The sequence below is a fragment of the Haliotis rufescens genome, unplaced genomic scaffold (assembly GCF_023055435.1).
Source record: "Haliotis rufescens isolate VD_foot unplaced genomic scaffold, xgHalRufe1.0.p SCAF_9, whole genome shotgun sequence".
Taxonomy (NCBI): domain Eukaryota; kingdom Metazoa; phylum Mollusca; class Gastropoda; order Lepetellida; family Haliotidae; genus Haliotis; species Haliotis rufescens.
This window is the reverse complement of record NW_025964383.1, coordinates 36,457,298-36,484,339: the sequence shown is the minus strand read 5'-3', so window position 1 is coordinate 36,484,339 and position 27,042 is coordinate 36,457,298. Positions and strand designations below refer to the sequence as shown.

The 27,042-nt window shown below is 40.5% G+C and overlaps 1 protein-coding gene across 1 annotated transcript; it reads right to left on the bottom strand.

Moving 5' to 3' along the window:
* Positions 1-2,030: 2,030 nt before the first annotated feature.
* LOC124113172 (G-protein coupled receptor 183-A-like) lies at positions 2,031-25,861 on the bottom strand. Its single transcript, XM_046473431.2, has 2 exons — positions 25,595-25,861; positions 2,031-4,462 (listed from the first exon to the last, which is right to left on the bottom strand). The coding sequence occupies exon 2, from the start codon at positions 3,515-3,517 to the stop codon at positions 2,390-2,392; it is 1,128 nt and encodes a 375-aa protein (XP_046329387.2). The 5' UTR covers positions 3,518-4,462; positions 25,595-25,861; the 3' UTR covers positions 2,031-2,389.
* Positions 25,862-27,042: the final 1,181 nt, after the last annotated feature.

Genomic DNA, 27,042 nt, shown 5'->3' with positions numbered 1-27,042 from the left:
GGATATCATGTCATTCATCCCTAAACCTTTCCTTGGTAATACTGCGAGCTCCCATGATATTGCTCATGCTATCAGCTACCAGAATACCATCATGATGGGACCCGGGAATTCGAAGATCCGGGGAGGAACAGGTCTTCGTCAACCTATGCTTGCCGTAAAAAGCGACTAAACATTGTTCATAATATCAATCCATTGATTGTTTGGTCGAGATTCGATTATTTACAGCCGGTCATTATATAGCTAGAATGTTTTTGATTGTATTAAATACCAAACAAACAAACAAACTGCGTATTATCAAGGTTTTGTTTGATTTGAATCATCAGATGTTGTAATTGTTTTTTTGGCAGCAAGTACGTTGTGTCTAGTGTGTTTGTTTAAGTACATGTATTATGTTATTATGTTTTGTCTGAAACTTACACATTTCATTATATGAATGTTATAAATGTTGACTATCCATGTATTTTTATATTTGCCAATGTTCCGTTTCGCGATATTTCGAAACGTACAAATATTGTACGATGCTTCTTTCAATATAGAATCACAAATTCCCTTTGTACGAGTATTTTGTGCCATCAAACGTTGTCCAAATGGTTGTCAATACGGTGCTAAAAGAGGTGATTTATATATTAGGTACATGTGCATTTAATGTTGGATTAACATGTTGGATTTGTTTGTCAAACTAATTTGTTAGAGGAAGCTCTGAATAAAATATTTTGATTCAAGGATTTCGATGGTTGAGGAAAAATACTAATCCCCCCCCCCCCCCCCCCCCCCCCCCCCCTCTAACCCAAACAATATCAAAAGGTTGTCAACTTATATTACTGACCGTACATCAACAAGAACAGGTAAGTTTGTTAGAAAACTTATGTTTTCCCGATTACTGTATGACGTGACGTTTGGTTTATAGTAATATACACTTACGGTTTACGAAACGGAAGCATATAAAACAGTGTTTGGTGAACAGGTAAATATGTATGATTACTAACTATACGATTCAATACTATTTTTGACAATCGATGGGCAATATAAACGTCAATGTGTGCTCCAATTGTCATTTGTGTCATTTGGTAAATTTGGTATCTAGTATTTGTACATTTGCGTTTAACACAAGCAATACGTTTGTTCAAAACAACATCCGTTTTGACTTTTTGAAACGTTAATAGGTTTTAGATTTGCATTGAATAACGTACAGGTTCAAAGAGGTCCTATTCCTTCATTATTGATGAAGCTTCGTCTAACATCGTGCCAACAACTGCGTCTTGTTGCACGTGTTTTGAGTTTTGAGAAGCCAACGTAATATGTTTTATTTAACGATCAAAACACACTGACAAACCAGGAAAACTTGCACTCCCCATTAGGATAAAGGAACAGAAGTGGTCAGGCTCGGTGACTTGGTTGGTCGCGTGACATCGTACTCCAACGTGCATAATGTCATGGTCATGTTTGTTTGGTCCACTTGATTCCGTACCTGGAATATTATCTGTATGGGATTTTAACAAGAATACCGCACACTCGTCTCTTATTATATTCAACACTGCATGTCTTAAAGAGGACATTGAGTGAGTGAGTGAGTGAGTGAGTGAGTGAGTGAGTCGTATCAACGATGTTTAATCCATATCTCGGCGAGTGGTTTTGATGACATTGCTTCGGGCAGCGATAGATGAGTTTGAATCCCTTTTGGTATTTTGAACTGACTTTCAAATGGAGATCTAATGCCGTGTCATATTTACATATGAGACGTCAACCTGTCTTGATTATTCGCCGTAACAGGGCGTAGAAGGCAAAAAAAGCGGTGAAAATTATATAAATGGATCACTGAAAATCAGTAATGACACCAGGTGTTAGCGAATAGGGTAAGTATGTCTTGCCCTCACTCACACAATTTAAATAGCAGGTGAGAGTTTTGTTTGTTGCCTGATGCTGCACAGCAGAAAGTATACTTGTAGCACTGAAATATACTCTTACAAATGATAGTTCCAGAATCAGGTCTGGTCGTTCTTCTAAAATATAAAAAAATGAATCAATTTGAACGAACATGATTTATTCATTTGAAAAAATAGGGTGCATGTTTCGATGTTCATTAGTCAATTCAAATAATTGTTTCCATGGACAATGAACCACCAATATCCCTATGTACATAAGTGGAGTACTAAGGAGATGGCAGTATTGTCTGTTGACTGTACAGCATTCTACAACAGTAGAAAAACAGTTTCATCAAGCTTATTTTTTTAATTGCGATTATATTTATTGTTATTCCTTTTCAACACGCACCTAGGCCTGCTTTGAACTTACTCTTGTAGAAGATGACTGCGTCTGTTGCTGCATCTTTTCCCGCATGTACATGTCTCAAAGATGCAGTTAGAAGATTAAACATGCACCAATATCCACATTATTTTAATATTGCCTCTGTTTCTGACCCTCTCTTGCAATATGTCTTAAAAGAGTTGTTTTGCATAGGAGTTGACTTAAAACAGATCGGCAAATACAACAATTTGAACACTGTTCTGAAATTGTCGCCAAATATCAGATACACAACACAATGCACCGAAAAATTCATGTAGTACATGAGTTCAAACACTCTGTGGAGGATGATATCACACAGTGTTGGGGCTGACTTGTACAAGATCTGAACCCACATCATTTTGATCCGAATCACGTGGCTTGGAGTATGGAGCAGGAGGAAAATCATTGAAACAGCGAAAAGAAGTTTCGAGACTTTGGCTTCTGGACTGGACGATTCTCGTTTCTTCCGGCTGGATGACCGCGAGATGCTCTGGAACAGTCTCTTGCGGCGTTTATGTGCATTTATAGCACCAACTGCAACTCCAACATTCAGAAATACCATAGCGACGAGCGGGATCACAAGGGTGAGGATCGAGTCAACATATGTCATGGCCATGACCAATTTCTCATACTCTTCGAAGGCAAGACAATTGGCTCCATTGCTATGGTGTATAACGCCAGTTGTCCATAAGCTGAAGCTGTAAATGCCAACAGACAGGAGAATTAAGAGCAGAATTGTAAATTTCGCACGCGCCACACTACACCATATTGCCACGTGACCTGGAAGGGATACCCGGATGAAGTTTTCGCACGTGATCATGACGACAAACCACACAGAGAGAAACCCACTCACGTATGTCAGAAACACGGTAACTTGGCAAACTCCCTGGGTTGTAAAAGCAGGCACCTCAAGTCGATAAAGCCACACAATAAACAATGATAGCAGAAAGCCAACATCGGAGATGGATTTCACTGCAAGATGCAAACAGCAGGAGGTGTTCCGCAACGTTGGACTAAGAAATGCTCCCGCTGCCAAAATGTTACCGACGAAGCCAACAACACAAACTATCGGTATCATCACCGTCTGGAACTTCCGGACAAACACGTACCACGGATTGTCCTGTAACCCTGCAGCCATGCTGGAGTTAGTAGCGTTGAAGATGAGCATGTCGTCGATGATGTCGTTGACGTCTATTTCTATAACGGTGTAGTCGGAAACGTTGATTGAAGGCATCGTGGTAGCTTTGTCACTCAAAACAACTGTATCAGTTCGTATGTCAAATTCGTCAAGGTTTTGTGTATCAGATCCTGAGAATAATTTCTTCACAGAGATTTTTCAAAGTGATGAAGTTGATATTTTGTCTCAATTCATTATCGCGGAGGCAAGTTCTTCAGGGTTACTGCTTTACATAAACAAGATTACCGAGGTATAAACATGTCATATAATACACCGAATGACGTAAATATCGCAAAAGAGGATCGGCGATCGCCAGGCCTCATAAGCTGTCTGTGATCTTTACCGTGGTCTCCACTCCTTTTAGCTACTTGCAACCTCCTTGAATCACTGTTGGTTTGGAAACCCTAACGTGCATTGCATTAGGCGTGTAGATGGAGCTTAATATTGCATTAACAAATGGTTGTTCCCACGTTCGTCCTTGGTGGAGCCCAGTGTCTTTGGAGCCACCGAAAATCTTTATTCTGCTCTGATGTTCTGTGGTATTATAAACTGTTAAATAACACTGTCCTGTTTAATCTTGGTGACGTTGTAAGTCCCATATTGCAATATATCAATGCAGCCTTTACTGACGAACCCGGAGCCCTGAAACCATTATCTCAACACTAGAATGAGAAATGTGATGCCCACCGGTTTTCCATTCGAAACCGATCTATAAAGCCAGAGGTGATTAAACACTCCAAACTAAATCCGTCCAAGTCGTTGTCAGATGGAACAAATGAGTCTACTAGTGATGTTCTTGGTGGTGTTCAATGTACTATCCTGCTGGGTTGTCCATTTCCTTTGACGTGGAACCTTAAGTTATTGATTGCCTTCCGCTGTTGGTTCCAAAATGTCACTTATATGGTCGTGATGACATGGGGTGTCATTTCAGTACATAAGCCCCGGAAATTGATACTGATTAAGACGCAGCTTTTCACCATCGGCTACAGCAGCCATTACCATCTGAAACAGCAAGAGACGGTAATGATTAGTGTCTTATTCTCGTTATGTATTGAAAGGTCAACCACACTGAGGATATACATACGTGTGTGAGTTGGGTATCAAGCCGTTGTTTAACAGTGTTCCAGCTCTCTCTCTCTCTCCCTCTCCCTCTGTCTGTCTGTCCGTCTGTCTGTGTCTCTCTCACTCTCTGTCTGTCTCTCTCTATCTCCCTGTGTCTGTCTGCCATCTCTCTGTCTGTCTCTGTCTCTCTCTGTCTGTCTGTCACTGTCTGTCTGTCTGTCTGTCTGTCTGTCTGTCTGCCTGTCTGTCTGTCTGTCTCTCTCTCCCTCTCTCTCTCTCTCTCTCTCGCTTTACATAGGCGTGCCAGCCTAATGTTGGAGGAGAGCTCGAAATGATGCAGGTCTCGACGTCGACCACTTCGGTGCTGACAAACCTAGAAACATAATCGGGATGAACCGGGATTCAAGGGACGTAACTCTGACGACTAAGACGCCACCCTTGCCCTCAGATATACACATGACCAAGTCATATACATACACATTCGTTTTATATTTTGAGAAAATGAGAGAGCGAGTTGGGTTTTACGCCGCTTTTGGTATTATTTTGGTATCGGTAGAGCGTTGTGGAGATTCCGCGTTAAAGTTCACCGTTCCCAGGACCCAATGCTTGTCGATGGGGTTGACTATAACGGGTGACGATCAGGGGGTCAGGTTCGGTGACTTGGTTGACTGTGAGTCAACGTGCTGACGGCATTGGATGGAACTGAACATACTAACTACTTGATAATCTACAGATGGCAGGCCACACACCTGGACCATGTAGAACTCCCGCCCCTGAATAAGCTGTAATATTGTTGACATTAGCATAAAACAATGCTCCCTTCCACATCACAAAGGAAACTGGGATACATAATGCCTACACATTTATTGACTGGAGTTGAATGAATATAAACAAAATTCTTTCCATATTCATAAAAAATCTCTACCAAAAGTCGATTATATGTTTCCGACTATATCATGAGCATGTGTTTAGGAATCACGATGATCAAAATAATGTTGATATATAACAGGCGTTCGTGAAAAGGTGAGCAGATCCTGTCTCAACTGTGGCACACGTGACAAAAACATGCAAAGGCAAGTCAATTGTTCACCTGACAAAACTCGGGGATATACGGTATATGTCAAACAACCTCTGTGCAAGAGTTGTATGACGTGTGACGTATGACGTATGATAGTGGTATACCAGCTGGGCAATTTACATATCCTTACATAATGTCAATTATAAGGGAGTAGAGTCTAGCATGTAAATATGTTCTTGAAACTATGTCATTTATTTGAGTTTTCATTCGGAACTGTGCAGGTCCGGATGTGTTGGAGACCTGTATTTCCTATATTTATTCCCTCCAATCTGTTTTAATACAGACAGGGTCGAAGGAATCCTTTGAGAAATATGAAAACAGAAATCTAAAATCGTTTCCGTCACCCACAGTACCATTTGGGAGTGTGTGACAAGCCACTTTCCGCTTCAAATCATTCTGTGATATTTATCAAAGACATAAAATTGGTCTGCCGGCCAGATGATTTCTCAAGTGACCGTTTCGAAACACACCGTAGTCATCAAATCAGCAAGTAAGTGATTACGTGTCAAATATTGCTATAATTGAACACATGGGAGCTATCGATCTAGGTTTTTCACCAGCTAATACTAAGTGTTTTGCATCGTCCGTTTCTCATTCATTTGACACGGCCCCACAATGTAAAAGGTCCCGTCTTTTAAACAAATAAAATTCTATGAAGCAACACGTCAGAAAAAAGATATATTTTTCATATTCTACCTGTGTTTCAGAGGGATGCTTTTATGATAAAACAGGACGTCTGGAAAGTCCGTTTACCCACATTGGCGGAGATTTTATTTGAAATTTGCCTCTAATGTGAATACATTAAACTACGGTTATAACGAACTTAAAGGGACAACTAAATTTATTTCGTATTAACCGTAGTTCGTATACAGCATAATTACAAATGGTCGAGGCGAAAAACAGTTCGTTATATCTGTTATTTCGTTATAAGCGTGTTCGTTATAAACGTAGTTTACTGTATGTGTTGAGATAATTATGCATTTGTTGTTGTTCACGTTGTTGTCTGGATATGTTTTACTTTTAATAACCATATGTGTTTTAATATTGCATCTGTTTTATTTACCTTTAAAGCTATTAGTTTACAGTATATTCTTTCAATAAATGTATGATTGCTCTTCGCTGTACGACTGTCAGACTTAGAACACATTTCCTCTACGCGATGACAAGTTGGCTCTCAGCTGTAGATCATACTGTCTCTCAGCTGTAGGGCCTATTTCATCGCAGCTACATGACATGTTTTCGCTCATCTATAGGGAATGCTATATTACTTCTATACTGTCAGCTAGGAAACGTGTGTAGCTAGAAGACATGTTTACTCTCAACTATAGGACATGTATGCTCTTAGCTGGAAGATGTGTTTACGCTCAACTATAGGACATGTATGCTCTTAGCTGGAAGACGTGTTTACGCTCAACTATAGGACATGTATGCTCTTAGCTGGAAGACTTGTTTGCACTCAACTACAGGACATGTATGCTCTTAGCTGGAAGACGTGTTTACTCTCAACTATAGGACATGTATTCTGTCAGCGGGAAGACATGTTTACTCTTAACTATAGGACATGTATGCTCTTAGCTGGAAGACGTGTTTACGCTCAACTATAGGACATGTATGCTCTTAGCTGGAAGACGTGTTTACTCTCAACTACAGGACATGTATGCTCTTAGCTGGAAGACATGTTTACGCTCAACTACAGGACATGTATGCTCTTAGCTGGAAGACCTGTTTACTCTCAACTACAGGACATGTATGCTCTTAGCTGGAAGACGTGTTTACGCTCAACTACAGGACATGTATGCTCTTAGCTGGAAGACATGTTTACGCTCAACTACAGGACATGTATGCTCTTAGCTGGAAGACCTGTTTACTCTCAATTACAGGACATGTATGCTCTTAACTGGAAGACGTGTTTACGCTCAACTATAGGACATGTATGCTCTTAGCTGGAAGACTTGTTTACACTCAACTACAGGACATGTATGCTCTTAGCTGGAAGACATGTTTACTCTCAACTATAGGACATGTATTCTGTCAGCGGGAAGACATGTTTACTCTTAACTATAGGAAATGTATGCTCTTAGCTGGAAGACCTGTTTACACTCAACTACAGGACATGTATGCTCTTAGCTGGAAGACGTGTTTACTCTCAACTATAGGACATGTATGCTGTCAGCGGGAAGACATGTTTACTCTTAACTATAGGACATGTATGCTCTTAGCTGGAAGACGTGTTTACTCTCAACTATAGGACATGCATGCTCTTAGCTGGAAGACCTGTTTACTCTCAATTACAGGACATGTATGCTCTTAGCTGGAAGACCTGTTTACACTCAACTACAGGACATGTATGCTCTTAGCTGGAAGACGTGTTTACTCTCAACTATAGGACATGTATGCTCTTAGCTGGAAGACGTGTTTACGCTCAACTATAGGACATGTATGCTCTTAGCTGGAAGACCTGTTTACTCTCAACTATAGGACATGTATGCTCTTAGCTGGAAGACGTGTTTACTCTCAACTATAGGACATGTATGCTCTTAGCTGGAAGACCTGTTTACTCTCAACTACAGGACATGTATGCTCTTAGCTGGAAGACCTGTTTACTCTCAACTACAGGTCATGTATGCTCTTAGCTGGAAGACGTGTTTACTCTCAGCTATAAGACATGTATGCTCTTAGCTGGAAGACCTGTTTACTCTCAACTATAGGACATGTATGCTCTTAGCTGGAAGACGTGTTTACGCTGAACTATAGGACATGTATGCTCTTAGCCGGAAGACGTGTTTACTCTCAACTATAGGACATGTATGCTCCAAGCGGAAGACGTGTTTAATCTCAACTATAGGACATGTATACTCTTAGCTGGAAGATGTGTTTACGCTCAACTATAGGACATGTAAGCTCTTAGCTGGAAGACGTGTTTACGCTCAACTATAGGACATGTATGCTCTTAGCTGGAAGACGTGTTTACGCTCAACTATAGGACATGTATGCTCTTAGCTGGAAGACATGTTTACTCTAAACTATAGGACATGTATGCTCTTAGCTGGAAGACATGTTTAATCTCAACTATAGGACATGTATGCTCTTAGCTGGAAGACATGTTTACTCTCAACTATAGGACATGTATGCTCTTAGCTGGAAGACGTGTTTACTCTCAACTATAGGACATGTATACTCTTAGCTGGAAGACGTGTTTAATCTCAACTATAGGACATGTATGCTCTGAGCTGGAAGACCTGTTTACTCTCAACTACAGGACATGTATACTCTTAGTTGGAAGACGTTTTCGATCTCAACTATAGGACATGTATGCTCTTAGCTGGAAGACCTGTTTACGCTCAACTACAGGTCATGTATGCTCTTAGCTTGAAGACCTGTTTACTCTCAACTATATGACATGTATGCTCTTAGCTGGAAGACCTGTTTACTCTCAACTACAGGTCATGTATGCTCTTAGCTGGAAGACCTGTTTACTCTCAACTACAGGTCATGTATGCTCTTAGCTGGAAGACCTGTTTACTCTCAGCTATAGGACATGTATGCTCTTAGCTGGAAGACCTGTTTACTCTCAACTACAGGTCATGTATACTCTTAGCTGGAAGACGTGTTTAATCTCAGCTATAACACGTGTTTTTGTTCACCTGTGAGGCACACTTACATTACGTACGCCCAACTACAGTAAATGTGTGTCCGCAGCTAAAGGACATGTTTGCACTATTGCACAGCGTAAATTCTTAGCCATGACAAGATCATATGTGTATTTCTATAAGAGTATACCCAGTTGTGTTCCCAGCTATCATACTGAACACCGATTTGCTGTATGACGCCCACGCCTAAAAAAAATATTCATTACCTTTAATCAGCCATTTTTGTTCAAAGTGTAAGTTGGTAATGGTTGGTTTATGGTGAAGCTCAACCCAACTGTTCCCAAATTATTTTCTTGCGATATATAAAATGTTAACTTTTCTTGAACTTCCGCTGCTAGAATCATGAAGCTGATTTAGGTCATGTACGTTTCTTCTTATGACATATTTTGTTAAATAATGAGGATTTTAGTGTTAAGTCATCAGTATTTATACTGAAAATATTTGAAAATCACTGATGCAACTATTTGAAAACGACTGTGTTTGTTTACATCATAAACTGTTGCGGGGCGGTCGGGTAACCTAGTGGTTAAAGCGTTCGCTCGTCACGCCGAAGACCCGGGGTTCGATTCCCGACATGGGTACAATGTGTGAAGCCCATTTCTGGTGTCCCCCGCCGTGATATTGCTGGAATATTGCTAAAAGCGGCGTAAAACCCTACTCACTCACTTACCCATAAACTGTTGCCCACACATGAACTACAATGCCAAGACACAGTTTTGCTACTTGTTCCAAAGAAAGAATGATAGCTTCGTGACTACAGGCGAAGTGAACCAGCAATGGTTTCATATAAATAAGTACCTACTTGAGCTGAATGTCAAAACGACTTCTCGATCGATAAGAAAATTGACTGTAGGGCCAGCAAGTATCATTACGTACTGATGGACCGGAAACTTGGTGTTACTGTACACAGACGTTGAGTCATCCATGTAAACTAGGTGTTTCTGTATACAGACGTTGGGTCATCCATGTAAACTAGGGGTCTGTACATAGACGTTGGGTCTTCCATGTAAACTAGGTGTTTCTGTACACAGACGTCGGGTCATCCATGTAAACTAGGTGTTACTGTACACAGACGCTGGGTCATCCATGTAAACTAGGTGTTTCTGTACACAGACGTTGGGTCATCCATGTAAACAAGGTGTTTCTGTACACAGACGCTGGGTCATCCATGCAGACAAGGTGTTTCTGTACACAGACTTGGGTCATCCATGTAAACTAGGTGTTACTGTACACAGATGTTGGGTCATCCATGTAAACTAGGTGTTTCTGTATTCAGACGTTGAGTCATCCATGTCAACTAGGTGATACTGTACACAGGCGTTGGGTCATCCATGTCAACTAGGTGTTTCTGTATTCAGACGTTGAGTCATCCATGTCAACTAGGTGTTTCTGTACACAGACGTTGGGTCATCCATGTAAACTAGGTGTTTCTGTACACAGACGTTGAGTCATCCATGTCAACTAGGTGTTTCTGTACACAGACGCTGGGTCATCCATGTAAACTAGGTGTTTCTGTACACAGACGTTGAGTCATCCATGTAAACTAGGTGATACTGTACACAGGCGTTGGGTCATCCATGTAAACTAGGTGTTACTGTACACAGACGTTGGGTCATCCATGTAAACTAGGTGTTTCTGTACACAGACGTCGGGTCATCCATGTAAACTAGGTGTTACTGTACACAGACGCTGGGTCATCCATGTAAACTAGGTGTTTCTGTACACAGACGTTGGGTCATCCATGTAAACTAGGTGTTTCTGTACACAGACGTTGGGTCATCCATGTAAACTAGGTGTTTCTGTACACAGACGTTGGGTCATCCATGTAAACTAGGTGTTTCTGTATTCAGACGTTGGGTCATCCATGTAAACTAGGGGTCTGTACATAGACGTTGAGTCATCCATGTAAACTAGGTGTTTCTGTATACAGACGTTGGGTCATCCATGTAAACAAGATGTTTCTGTATACAGACGTTGGGTCATCCATGTAAACTAGGGGTCTGTACATAGACGTTGGGTCATCCATGTAAACTAGGTGTTTCTGTATACAGACGTTGGGTCATCCATGTAAACTAGGTGTTTCTGTATACAGACGTTGGGTCATCCATGTAAACTAGGGGTCTGTACATAGACGTTGGGTCATCCATGTAAACTAGGTGTTACTGTACACAGACGTTGGGTCATACATGTAAACTAGGTGTTTCTGTATACAGACGTTGGATCATCCATGCAAAGTAGGGGTCTGTACATAGACGTTGGGTCATCCATGTAAACTAGGTGTTACTGTACACAGACGTTGGGTCATCCATGTAAACTAGGTGTTTCTGTACACAGACGTTGGGTCATCCATGTAAACTAGGTGTTTCTGTATACAGACGTTGGGTCATCCATGTAAACTAGGTGTTTCTGTATACAGACGTTGAGTCATCCATGTAAACTAGGTGTTTCTGTATACAGACGTTGGGTCATCCATGTAAACTAGGTGTTTCTGTACACAGACGTTTGGTCATCTATGTCAACTAGGTGTTACTGTACACAGACGTTGGGTCATCCATGTAAACTAGGTGTTACTGTATACAGACGTTGGGTCATCCATGTAAACTAGGTGTTACTGTATACAGACGTTGGGTCATCCATGTAAACTAGGTGTTACTGTACACAGACGTTGGGTCATCCATGTAAACTAGGTATTTCTGTATACAGACGTTGAGTCATCCATGTAAACTAGGTGTTTCTGTATACAGACGTTGGGTCATCCATGTAAACTAGGTGTTACTGTACATAGACGTTGGGTCATCCATGTCAAGAAGGTGTTTCTGTACACAGACGTTGGGTCATCCATGTAAACTAGGTGTTTCTGTACACAGACGTTGGGTCATCCATGTAAACTAGGTGTTTCTGTATACAGACGTTGAGTCATCCATGTAAACTAGGTGTTTCTGTATACAGACGTTGGGTCATCCATGTAAACTAGGTGTTACTGTATACAGACGTTGGGTCATCCATGTAAACTAGGTGTTTCTGTACACAGACGTTGGGTCTTCCATGTAAACTAGGTGATACTGTACACAGGCGTTGGGTCATCCATGTAAACTAGGTGTTACTGTATACAGACGCTGGGTCATCCATGAAGCTAGGTGTTTCTGTACACAGACGTTGGGTCATCCATGTAAACTAGGTGTTACTGTATACAGACGTTGGGTCATCCATGTAAACTAGGTGTTACTGTACACAGACGTTGGGTCATCCATGTAAACTAGGTGTTTCTGTATACAGACGTTGGGTCATCCATGTAAACTAGGTGTTACTGTACACAGACGTTGGGTCATCCATGTCAAGAAGGTGTTTCTGTTCACAGACGTTGGGTCATCCATGTAAACTAGGGGTCTATACATAAACCTTGGGTCATCCATGTAACATGCATACTATTTGATTGGTTGTGACAGACAGACAGACAACTTATTCAGTTAAATGCCTGACCCTTACTATAATCATACAACAGTTGACCTATATGAACATATTACAATATTTTCTTATTTTCAACACTGCATAAATACCAACTCAAATTATTTCTCTGAATTTATTAAGTTTGTTAAAGCGTGATGTGCAGTATAGTCCCATGTGTACTTGCTCATGTACTTCCGTTGTGCAGTGGTGTAGGATTCACAAACAAATACAACTTGAAATTCATCTTCAATGTTATCCCTATTTTGCAATTTGCAGGAAGGACAACGCCTTTAATGACGTGGTATATTCTAATATCTGTACCTACTGTATCTAATATGTACTACTTCTGTATAAATTTGAATCTGACACGTCTAAATATAGATTAACATATTCCTAAATATGGATCCAGGCACGAATATAGATAAACATATTCCTCAATATGGAGCCACGTCTGAACCTAGATAAACATATTCCTCAATATGGAGCCACGTCTAAATCTAGATAAACATATTCCTCAATATGGAGCCACGTCTTAATCTAGAAAAACATAGTCCTGAAAATAGAGCAAAACAAACACCATAAGAAGTGATTTATAAACTAGAGCCAATTAATGATAAATACCATTTTCGTTGAAGAATATAAACCCGTCCCCAAAGCCACGGATAAAAAAAGTTACATATGTCATGGAAAACCCCGATAAATCCAAAGCAAAATTGAAATAACACATGTTCTATGTGAGAGGCCATTGGAGCACGTCCACTATCATCAAAAGATATTAACATTAAATAGCACGGGCGTAATGGCAGGGGTTCTTAATAACATTGAAATTACAGACATTCTTATTTGTGGTCGTGGCCAAAGTCAAAAGGTCGTAACCTCGTTGTATAAATATATACACTGACTACGAGCTATAATCCATCACCTTATGGGCTTATATTGAAGACCAATTGCCATGACAAGCTTTTCTCAATAATGACCCCCGAAGGTAGCAATTTGGTCAAGGTAATGAGCATGTCAGGCGGATGCAGTTGGAATCCTCTCTCACGTATAGGTACTAATTTGGTACTCTGTCTCACAATTTGGCTTAATTTAGTTCCTGACACTTATTAATGTAATACAGAGTATGTGATTCGTTGAAAAGTACTCATTACAGTATATAAATTAAACATGTGGTTTGGTAAAAATGACACTAAGCGAGTATCAGTGACAGCTGTGGAGCATCAGTATTGATCTGTGCGGTGTATCATGTTTGGCGTGGGACGGAAGAACACGTTTCATGCGAATCTGGCGGAGACCAATATCAGATAACTCCAAACCCACTGGAAGTTCGCTTGATGAAGGAATATATCTTTCTACATGACATCACATATTTAAGATAGCCTGTTGTGTTTTATTTATCTTCCTTATTCCTGCCGCGGCAGAAATGAGCATGCGCCCACTCACGTAATCTTTTCAAATATTGATTTTCCCGGAAATAATATAACGATGGTATATAGAATATGAGGTCTTTACATAAAAAAATAATGTAATGATAACAAAACGATCAGAAACGTGGCGAAACTCCTTGACGAACTCACTTGTGCTTTATTCCGGGTTATTTATAAAAGCTGTTGCCGATGACGGTTAAAAGGCTAAATTTACAGCCGACGGCATAAGAAGGCTTTCTTAAAATGTACCAAAATATGTACCTTATAAATGTATTGCATTATGAAGAACACGTTGCTTAGCTTTTGGTTGGGGGTTTATAATTACCAGCTAGAATTGGTCCCCGACAACATCTTGTCCTATAGGCGACTGTTACAAATGGCTCGTACTGTGAGGCTTGGTGATTTGGTTGATGGCGTGACAACATCGTATCTCGATTGCGTGGGACGTTGCGGTCACTCCGTCAACAAAGATTGTTGTTGAAAATACCTAACTAGATACATAAACAATGAAGGCTGGATTATGAAGTGTTTATTTAATTAGTCGCGCACTTCAGGGAGTTGGTTCATTGTTTGGCATATAAAATGGCACGCAATTGTAAACAATTATGTTAGTTGGTGCGTGTATTATCACTATGGTACAGAATAACCGAGTTAAAAGAAATACGTACGAAAGGTACGTGTGCGTATAAAAGGATTTCACGCTCTCTTCAGTATTGAGGTTATTCAGAATCCAGGGCGTTAATCATTAAATAGAAAAAACGTGTCAGTGAAAGCCGATGGTTTTCAGTTGCTGTAAACGATTACAACCAGTGCCTTGAGTGTAAAAAGTATCACTAACCAGCTTCAGTGGCAGAGAGATGGTAACCAATGCCGTGGCAATGATCTGCAAAACATTGTGATGTATGCATTTTAGATATATCCCTTAGGAAATATCGGTTGATCTCATCAAGTGATATATCCTGGGGAAGCAAGGATAGGTGGATTACGCAAACTGTGTAACTTTATCCACAAAAAATGCATGTTCAAACTATTCAGGCTATCCCCTTTGCTTTGCCATTAGCCTATGCAAGGAACTGACAGTTAGGAAGAGGCTTACACTTAGAGTTCCGATGTTGCGCATTCCTAATGTACATTATATTGTACATTCTGCAGAATACACCTTGTCATGAATACAAATATGTAACTTTTTTAAGATGAATGTTTGAAATCTAGAGCACATACTACCATTACTCTTCCTGTGGAAACTATCAAGGACGACTGTCAACTGTCATGTAATGCAACAGTGTACTATTATTTAAGTTTATATATTACCGTATTTGACATAATAAGCGCCCAGGGCGCTCTCAAAATTAGAAATAGGGGGCTCTTATTAGAATATAAATTTGGTGAAAGAGTTGAAAGATAGTAAATTTCGTGGCTTATCTTGACAGCCTGAAATGATACAAAAGAAATGTATGCGCGTTTTATAATACACTTTTCCAGAAATTAATTGCCCGAAATTAAGAGTCCATATAACACATGAGTGCGTATTATACAAGGCTAGTGTACATTGATCAATCGGAAGGGTGCTAATTGGGATTGTTCAATATATCAGCAAATATCGCCGTGGGCGCTTATTACGTCGAATACGGTATATTCTAACCGCATATGAATAAAACGTTCATCAAAATGTCTGTTGGCAGTGTACCATGTTCTTTCGCAAATTATTAAAAACAGGGTATTATTAGTTTTTCTCCAATTTTAAGGTGCAGCGACAGTCATTTGATGACGTACACAACGACGTCTCAATGTAGGGACGTCAAAGTAAAAAATCAGTTGCCCAACACACATTTAAAGGCTTATTATTTTAAGTGTTGTTTGATAATACTGTCGTATGTTTTACATTTTGGCTCCGACAATGAATTTCATATTTACGATTGAATGAATTTAAAAGTTAGTGATGACATACCGGATACAATACAGTATACAGCGCAGTGCAATGAAAACATATAAGCTTCACCAAGTGTGCAACTGTTGCATCGCAGCTATATTAAACAGTGGTCTCAAGTATCATTGGCATGAACATGTAAGTTACTTCTCAGGGCAGTAGTGTTGACCTTTGTCAATCATCACGAAGCACTCCTTTCAGATGAATACACGACAATGCAGTGCATGACCTACCTTCTTTGTGATCCACACAGTCTCAAATAGAAGCGATGAAGCAGAGTGATGCCTGTCATACGAAACCACTGTATAAAATGGTATCAGGAATATCCGCTTGCAAGAGTGTTTCATTAAATTTACATGTGGCAACGATCGTTTCTTCGATTTTGTAACTAAATCACATAGTGGTAAATTACCTATGCTCAAGTTTCTACAGCTCATCGTGGATCTCAATACGAGGACAAATCAAGCTTCTGTCTCAGGACCAACCATTTCATATTTTTGTTACACAGTGCTCTCAACGCAAATTGAATTTACAACATGATACATTCATTACTTATTGCTTGCCTATGGAACGGTACAGTTACAAAATTCTACAATGAATGTCAACGGTTTCATGTTTCGTTATGAAACAGAACTAATTTCTCGACATGCCCCTTTTTAATTTCCAAATGCAACGAACAAATCCTTTTATTATATTATATTAATGGAAGGACACGTTCGCGACGCCGTTTAGATTGGTTGACGCCTGTTCTGATTGAACACACTTTGTCAAAAGCATGGATTGATTTTTGTATAAACGTTGTGGGTGGTGACATGCCGCTTCACTGAACATTCTATTTTTTAGAATGTTGTCTAAGATACATCAGGCTTTTAGTCAGATTTGGTTTGGTCAATAAATCTGTCGTACAGTAAATACGGTCCTGTAAAGGATTCGGCATCTCCAACAACATATGACGATCGTCAAAGGCGAGTTATGGACCCGGATGTTAGGCTCGGTGATTTGGTTGTGACCCGATGGCCGACGATTAAGTTTCTTGGTTTGTCAGAACCATACCCCCGCTCGTGCATTTCACCGAAGTGGTACACGTCTGAGACCTGCATCACCTCGGGCTGTCCTCCCACATTAAGCAGATACGCTGTGATATAACTGGAACACAGCGCCATTAAACCAAACTCACCCACTCACTAAACATATATTTAAATTACAACGATAGAGACGCATTGAGGCAAAAACATCAGAACTGGTAATATGCTATTAGGGCACCGTCCCCCAAAGCGGTCTTAGCTCCAAAACCACTGTAACTCTAATACTTTAACATTAACTTACCACAGAAGAAAAGCCGAGATCACTTTTTGGAACCGTGTCCTGGCATATCAATCAACGCCAACTTACTTTTACTTTGACGCGAACCTAGTCTGGTTGTAAAACATATAAAATTGATAGCGTTAGAAACTATTTAATTAAGAATGTTCACTGGTGCTTTAAAATAAACTTTAGAATGGTCTTTTCAAAACAGAAAGAAATTCTATTCAATCTAACTGTCTATATTCTTTTGATAGTTTCCTACAGTTACGCAAAGTGCAAGGATCAACAATATGACTTTACTTTAGAGGCATTGGTCAATCACTCATCCTCCTTGATAGAAGTATCGACAATAGCTTTTAAATGATTTTTAATATGTTACGACAAATAGATAAAGAAGGATTATACAACTTGTATAGTTGGACATGGAAGCGTGCTATTATGTTGGCACTGAAAATGTGCGACATTACACTCAACCAACGAGGTCACAGCGTAGTGGCGTCGCAATTAACTAACATTGCGGAGCCCTTCACGCCCACATTTGCTATAAGCAGTACGGGACCTGTCGTAAAATGGCAACTAATTCATTTGTTGTTTGATTTATAACGCTTTATATAAGGCAAATTGACCTTTCGTCTATGATTTCCGGCTTTACCGTGTCAAATCGACGATGTATTGACGCCAAATATCTCATCAAAGCACGCGCCACGCACTTTAGTTGTGCTTCGCGTTGAACACAGGCATACATGTTTATCTGCATCACTGAGATGAGACGGCCTCCTTGGCAGGTTATATTCCATTCTGACTACATCCCATTTCGCCTACAAAAAATATTGTAGGTACAACAGGAACTATTTTACCATCCGCATTAATGTAAATGGACCCGTGAAGATTCCGGGGTAGAATAGGTCTTGAGCAACCAATGCTTGCCGTAAAAGGCGACGCTTGTCGTAAAAGGCGACTAACGGGATCGGGTGGTCAGGCTTGCTGACTTCGTTGATACATGTCATCGGTCCCAATTGCGTTGATCGATGCTCATGATATTTATCACTGGATTGTCTGTTCCAGACTCGATCATGTACAGACCGCCGTCATATAGCTGGAATATTGCTGAGTGCGGCGTAAAACAACAAACCAAGCAGCCAACCAAGCTTTGATCCACTGCTGCATGTATCTGAGAGTGATGTCATTGAGGTGTATCATGTGATGGTAGTACAGGTGTGAAACATTTAACAAAAGAAACAGTCATACTGATCATGAAGAGACAATGACGTGCAAACATATATTAGTAATTATGTGTATGTATGTACTCCACCAAAGCCACACTCTAAAGCATGTTCAAAGTGTTACATTTTTACCTTGCCCAATAGATCAGAGTGCACTCGATTCTCACTCTTCAGCCATGCACGAACGCACGCACGCACAAACCACCCCACTATATAAGTGAAATAATTTCATTTCATTAGTAAGTGAGTGAGTTGGGTTTAACGCCATTTCGAACAATATTCCAGGTACATCACGGTGTGTCAGCTCAATGGGTGAGAAAAATCCTGAAGTCATGCAGGTCTCAGACGTTTACCACTCTGGTGAAACCCACACGACGTGTATGGTACTGACAAACCTAGAAACATGATCAGGACGAACCGGGATTCGCACACACGATCATCGGTTCCTGGCGTATCAAGGGACGCAACTCTATAACAAACCTAATTAGTATTACGATGATTCAGTCATATTACTTTGTGCCTATTAGTACTTGTGTTGCGAACGTTGCATTATTTGTTTCTGAGTTATTTAGTTTCCTTGTTCGCCGTGAATATTTGGAAGAAAGCGGCGTTGAGCAGTACCCGCCACTCTGTCCCTTGTGCTATCTGGGCATGGATGCCATGCGTTTGTTACATACAATGAAGGTTTTCTGTTAAGTCTTCCGGATGACAAAACTCCCGGCTAATGAAGCACGGGTTCTGATAATGTTATGTGGCATTCTGACAGGATTCGTTCTCAAGGTGTAGTTTTTAGTTAAACGAGGTCCGTACTATAGGTAATTCACTGTATGTAGCTCCGTGAAGATCCGGAGTAGAATCCGTCTTCAGCAACCCACCCTTGTCGTAACCGGCGACTAAGCTTGTCGTTAGAGGCAACTGACGGGAACGGGTGGTCAGGCTCGCTGACTTGGTTGATGCATGTTGTGTTGGCTTTTTTCACGTAAGTTATTAACCCTCGCAGAGCCAGGAGTGCAGAGGCATCTGTTCGGGCAAGTGTGATTAACTTGAGCGTCCGGGGAGTTGATATTTTCAGCATCCACATTAAAAAAAAGGGTTGACATGGAAATGCTTTCAGTTCAGACGGTCGTCAGTTGTGGGCGAGATGTGATCCAACAGTTGAGCATACATGAGGTGTACATTACGAATGTACTCCTATATCACACAATCTAGATCAATACCAGGATTGAGGTTCATTGTTGGAAATCCTTCACCGATCTTATCAGCACCTATCCATGTTCTTGGGTGTCCCGTACAACGTCGACAATGTGCGTAACTTTTCCCTTTATTCCAGTTTTAAGCCGATATTACCGCCTGTTCAAAGCGTAGTTCAGTCACGCAGTCACTATCTTTATGAGTAACTGACTGACTTACTCCCCCCCCCCACACCCACCCACTCACTCAGCATTACGAGCAAGATACGCCGTTGCACATGGACAAAATGGCGATTGTTTTTATATTTTTCAAGGACATTTATGTCATGCTGTTGCTGTTGAAAAGATGAACTCACAAAGGCAATGAATCAACAGTCAAGCATGTTGGGTTGGGTTTAACGCCGCTTTTAACAGTATTCCTGTTATATCGCGGCGTGTCAGCTTAATGTGGGAGGAAAGCCCGAAGTGATGCAGGTCTCAGACGTTTACCACTTCGGTAAAACCCACGAGCACTGGTATGGTGCTTACAAACCAAGAAACATAATCGGGTTGAACCGGGATTCGAACCCACAATCATAGGTTTCTGGCGGGCCAAAGGGACGCAACGTTGCACACCGAATCGCGGCGACTTAGACGACTGGGCCACCCGTGCCCCCTCAAACATGTTGATCATTATCTAAATTGTCATTACAATAACATTTAATTATAGAATTGCAATCTTATGTGTGTCTGATGAGGCACTAGAAGGCTAACACTAAAACTTATCATGTCATCCTACTGGACCCGTGAAGATCCGGGGTAAAATAGGTCTTCAGCAACCCATGCTTGCCGTAAAAGGTGACTATGCTTGTCGTAAAAGGCGACTAACGGGATCGGGTGGTCAGGCTCGCTGACTTGGTTGATGCATATCATCGATCTCAATTGCGTGGATCGATGCTCATGATATCAATCACTGGATTGTCTGGTCCAGACTCGATTATTTACAGACCGCCGTCATAAAGCTGGAATATTGCTGAGTGCGGCGTTAAACAACAAACCAACCAACCAACCAGTGACTGCTGGGTGAACACAGGCATATTTCCAACAAAGTCAATTGCCTAAGGAGACACCTCATGTAATGTGTACTTCAGTGTAGGTCGTGGCCGAAGCCCTAGAAATTCTCAGGAGTCACGCTTGTAGGTCACGATCACCAATCCATCCACTCCTGGGACTAGAGGATGGAGCGTCTGCCCGGAGAGCGGAAGGTCGCGTGTTCGATTCCCGGCTGTGTCACACCAAACTACTTTACAAGATGGTACTTGTTGTTACTCTTACTGTCATTCGACATTTAGGGGATAAACAAATGTGCATGCACGTCACTATATAGGTGAAATAATCTTGAACATGACGTTAAACCCCATTTCACCTCACCTAACTTTGCCTGATGTGTGGCCTTTGCGTTGAACAAAGGACCATGTGCCACCATTCTATTATGATTAAATATTAAATACCCTAGAATCATTGGTCACCATTCTTCGTTTTTAACATTACCCGAAAGACACGCCCTTAAAAACTGAGATCTAAAGAGATTACAACGAGCAAGAGAAATTCTGTGCTATGTTAGTGACAACACAAGATGGAGATAACGATTTAAATGAATCTTAGGTGGTGAATGGGTCCATGACATGTACCCAACAGAACAGATATATAATACACTGGAATATCGATGTTCATCATTCGGTTGCGGTATAATGAAAAATATCTCTTTTGAAAAAGCCACCACAACTGCGTCAATGCTAAAACAATGAATCATCAATCTAAATATATAGAGGGTAACTCAATTACAATTCTTTGGAAGCAGGGATGGCGTGTCTGGCATTGTCAGACTCTGGCTTCATCAAACGATCGTTGATCGGACACGCACCGTAAACCTGATTTAACCAGATAATCTCTAGTGTTTTCAATATCGGTCGAATATGTGTAACGTTAAAAAATATATCAACGATTATTTTCATTTTGAAAATGTCACTGTTATTGCAATGGGGAAATCCGATGTAAAAGAAGTCTCAGAAAAGTGGCTTTGGTTTAGCAAAGGGACATGGTGCTGACACCATCCGTGATAAGGATCGGATCCTAGAAGCTTAAGGACACAACTATTCACAAAACATTTCAGTATTTTCGTGACAATTATACCTCCCTATAGTTAAATGCAAAAATAAACGTAGTTTTAAAGGTTCACAAATATGAAATAACTCGGACATATTTAATAAGTAGTGTCGTATTTCGAGACCGTTTCACATTTCTGTCGTCGATAAATGTGTTAAACAAAGCATTGATAAAAGGCACTCCAGGACTTGGTGTATCGACTTGACTACTTCATAACGGAAGCATGTTTTATAAACAAACAAAAAGTCCAATCACATATTCGAACTGATGCTTTATGTGTTAATGGCGTTTTAATGTCAGTATCGCCCAAACCTGGCTTTCAAAGGAGATATATCTTGAGTGGGATCGAACGATATCTCTCCAAGAAGGGTACGCTGAAATGAACATGCATCACAATGCTTTGCAGACCATTGGTTGACAGGGGTTACCATGACCTCAATTGACATCACTGATCTCTCTGCCATAGAATCTGGTTAATGTACTATTTACACTCAAGACACTGGTTATTACTATTTACAATCAGAAACAGTTGGAAGAATGATTTTTGATAAAAAATAAAATCTCAGCCGTGTATCTTCCAAGCTCAAATATATTTAGAATCGTTGTAAAAAGTTCAAATGTTTAGCGAGCCTGGGATATTTCTAACTTTTATCAACTCCCCCGTCTTGATACCTCGAAAGACGCTAGGTTGAGATTCTCGTTATAGTTGTGGAGCTTTTACGGCATTAAATTTTGGGCAGTTCAAAGGACCGCAATTGACTTAATTGAATGTAAAACCAAATGTTATGAACTGGACTGTTTGCATATTTGATTAAAAATAATTGACTTTCACTTTGTGTGAGTTCATTGGAGTATGAACGTTCATAGTGTGAGGGCGTGAAGGGCGTGAACGTCGGAGATCTGTAACATCACCTTTTTACCTTAAAGGGTGTAGCGCCAGATCTATACAAATTTTCTTGTCTACAACAAGCAGCTGTATGCCGGAATAAAAAAGTTCCTCAAAACGAGAGGTGACATGCGCATATATACGCCCAAATCGCTTTACAGGAACATTTATTGTATTTTGTTTAAAACAAACGTATTCAAGTCATTGGATGAGGTCTGTTAAGAACTGCCTCAATAAGTCAATCACAATAGCAGCGCGTCGTAATACATTTACATCATGTATCAGACGTCAAAATGGCCGACACGATAAACGTGACGGGAGTGATTTATGCTGTTGTTCATGAACCTGTGGCGGTTACATGTGTTAGTCACCATTGATCAATTGGCCAGTCACTGAAAGGAGGTTATGACGATGTGTCAAATAGATACAAAGGTCAATCCAGAGATTGCTGCTGACTGTCGTTGTCAGTCTAGACACGGATCGAGTCGATACTAAGATAGTTTTGCTGTGCATTTCTTCGTTTTGTTTACTTGAATGGGTGGTAGCGAGGGTATTCATGAACGACCATGCAATCAAACTCTCTGAAGTTTCCCAATCTATGCTAAAACGCAGTGTTCAAGATTAAGGGGTCTAAATGATCAGAAACAACGCTTTTGTATGGCCTCGTGCTAGGGAATTCCCAGGGGTTTCCCCAAGAAATATGTAAGTAGACAGTCAGTGTTCACGTTATTTCAAGAATACAGTCTCGTTAAAAACGTATGAACTTCACATTGTGTCGTTCATACACTTATGAACTTCAGTTTCGCGGTCATGTGACCGACCCCTCGTCCAATGGAAAGTCGTATATCGTGTAAACGTTACATTTAAGACATATATAAGATCCTGGAAAGGACGCAAACACATTTGGCTAGCCAAAGACAGATCAGAGAAACCATTGGAAACAACAAGAAAATATGAGGAATAGGCTATAATGGAATATTGTTCGCTTTTGTTCCAACACACCTGGATATTATCTATTAGTTTTGTATTTTTGTTTGTGTGTGTGTGATAGTTACGACATGCTCCTTTCGTATAAACATGAAGAAAGAATAACAACGCGAATTCGAACATGTGTGAACATTTTGTTTCTCCAAATGGCATTTTCTAGAGACAGGATATGTTTTGGGTCCTGCTTCACGATATAGACATTGTCTCTGAATAGGAAAACACCATATTTTAAATGTTTTTCTTACAACATATGTGTTCAGGACATCGAGCATGTCAAGCGAACAAGTTTGTTTGTTTGTTATTAAAGCATGAGACATCATGTTTATCCGTTAGTTTATGTACTGTAGTTTTGTTGAAAAACTGTTCAGTCCCCCAGGAACAATGGCACGTTCTTTTCATATTTGAGATTGAGAAATAAAACATACTTGATACACAGGAAACTGTCCAGCGGGTGAGGTGAAATTGGATATAACATCGCGTTCAATATCATGCACTTATATAGCGACCTGCATGCACGTGTGTGTGGCTGCTTTTTAAGTCCGTACTGATGCTGATTTTATAGTGGTAGCCCACTGAGATACCATGTCGCAGTTTAACATGAATACCCTACTCAGACACAGTATACCGACTCCGAGTAGTTGTTTAGCCCCTTTATGCCGAGCACCAGGCAGGGTAACAACAAGTACCATCTTTTAACGTCTTTTGTATGACGCGGCCGGGGATCGAACCCCGGGAAGACGCTCTACAACTAGTCCACGGAGGCGGTCGAAAGGGTCAGAATATTTCCGGGATCCATTTCAATCAAAAACGTTTTTTAAACCAATCGGATTTCAGCACACACTCCCAGTAATTTCACAATGTAAAATATTACAATTACAAACGAAGCTATGTACATGTACATTATTTTATTAATCCAGCATATTTAACCTGTCTCTCTCAAAGCAAATTTCCGCCAAAGGAAACTTACGAAACCGCGAAATGCTAACAATTGTATCACATATATATGAATATTTATTTATAAAATATTTGTTTGTCTGCTCACTTTTATTGCAGCTAATGTGCAGTATAGGTTTCCCTGCATACCATGTCCATGTTTGTGTTGCAGACATCGCTGTTTGTTTGTTTGTTTGTTGGTTAATGCCGCACTCAGCAATATTCCAGCTATATGACGGTGGTCTGTAAATAAGCGAGTCTGGACCAAACAATTCAGTGATTGATATCATGAGCATCGATCCACGCAAATGGGATACGATGACATGCCTCAACCCAGTCAACGAGCCTGACCACCCGATCCCGTTAGTCGCCTTTTACGGCAAGCATGGGCTGCTGAAGGCCTATTCTACCCCGCATCTTCACTGGTCATTTCGATCCTATACGTTGTCTCTGAATAGGAACACAATTTTTTAAATGTTTTTTTCCACAACACATCGAGCATGTTCAGCGAACAAGTTTTGTTTGTTGGTAAAGCACGAGGCAAAGTCATATTTATCCGTTTTGTATCCGAGTAGATTTATCTATTATCAATCTTAAATTAGGATGTGCATCCCAAGATAAAAACTGCTGGACACTTACCACGATTCACGCCTACATTATAACGCACGATTACTTAGTGAGTCCGGCAAATGTCATCTTCACATATTAAGTTTCTCTGAGATGCAGAAATCATATCACTTTAACTAGTATTTTACATACATAAGTGTGACCTCTTTAATTAAGGAATAGTGTTGCTGACATATTGTTATAATCAATGTTACGAGCTCGATTTCATCAATAAAACAAATTTTCTGAATAAAATGGAAAGGCTTACCTGCAGTACGTCTGTTGTGTCGTTATCAAATACGTTCCACACATACTATCACACCTCTACTGAAATGTTTTCGATCTCCGCCGGAGTCAGTTCCTGAAGCTAACGTCCCATGCAGTGACAAATATGAAAGCTCCCGACCTCAAGTCTAAAGCAACTCGTGTTCTCAGTTCACTGGATGTTACCTCGCAGGAGCCAGTAGCCAATCGCAGTGGTCGTTACAACGTGCGTTGACCACCGTCGATCGAAGCAATTAGTTCCGACGCTATTTGATAGCGACCGTTCTAGTTGTGACGGGTTGCCGTACTCAAAATCCCTTTTAACACTGAAACGAACAACGATAGAATTCTGTTGAAGCCTTTCGACAGCTGCAAGCTGTACATATATATTTATAAACTCCAATAAATCGGTTAGATGTTAGACAACTTTGGTACGGGCGATGTATTTGCATGCAACGTATTGGTGGGAAAATAAGACAGCAAGGGCTGATATCGATTGTTTTCGACCTGGTTAAGATGATCGCTGAAATGATGAAATTAGCATTGGTATAACGGTGGGCTCTTATGTATTTGTGTTCTAAGTCATACCAAGCTCAATACAGGCACGGGAGTAGGCGTGAGAGTATGACATGGGTTCAAACATCCATGGCTCCAGGAATGTACTGACACTACACGTTGTCAAATGTATGTTATGCCCTGAAGATCCGGGTTCAAATTGGTCTCCAGCAACCCATGCTTGTCGTTTGCGGCGAATTACTGGATCGGTTGGTCAGGTTCGCTGACTTGGTTGATGCATATCATATTTCCCAAGTGCGTAGATAGATGCTTAATATGATATCAATCACTGGACCGCCGTCATAAAGCTGAACATGTATGTTGGTAGGAGACAAAAAAACATAAATATGACATTAACTTTCTATGAAAAAAAATGGTGTATAGAATAAAGGAAATATAGAATACGAATAACAATAAACGAATCATTAACATAAATATAAACAGCGGTACTACTAACCCTGACAGCAGAGACAGTGGTACGAAGTACAGAGACAGAAGGTCTTGATACAAAGACAGTGGTACTAAGTATAGAGACAGTAGGTCTTGACACAAAGACAGTGGTACTAAGTATAGTGACAGTAGGTCTTAATACAAGGACAGTGGTGCTAAGTATAGAGACAGTAGGCATTGATACAAAGAGAGTGGTACTAAGTATAGAGACAGTAGGTCTTGATACAAAGACAGTGGAACGAAGTACAGAGACAGTAGGTCTTAATACAAGGACAGTGGTGCTAAGTATAGAGACAGTAGGTCTTGATACAAAGACAGTGGAACGAAGTACAGAGACAGTAGGTCTTGATACAAAGACCGTGGTACGAAGTACAGAGACGATAGGTTTTGACACAAGGGCAGTGGTACTAAGTACAGATACAGCAGGTCTTGATACGAAGACAGTGG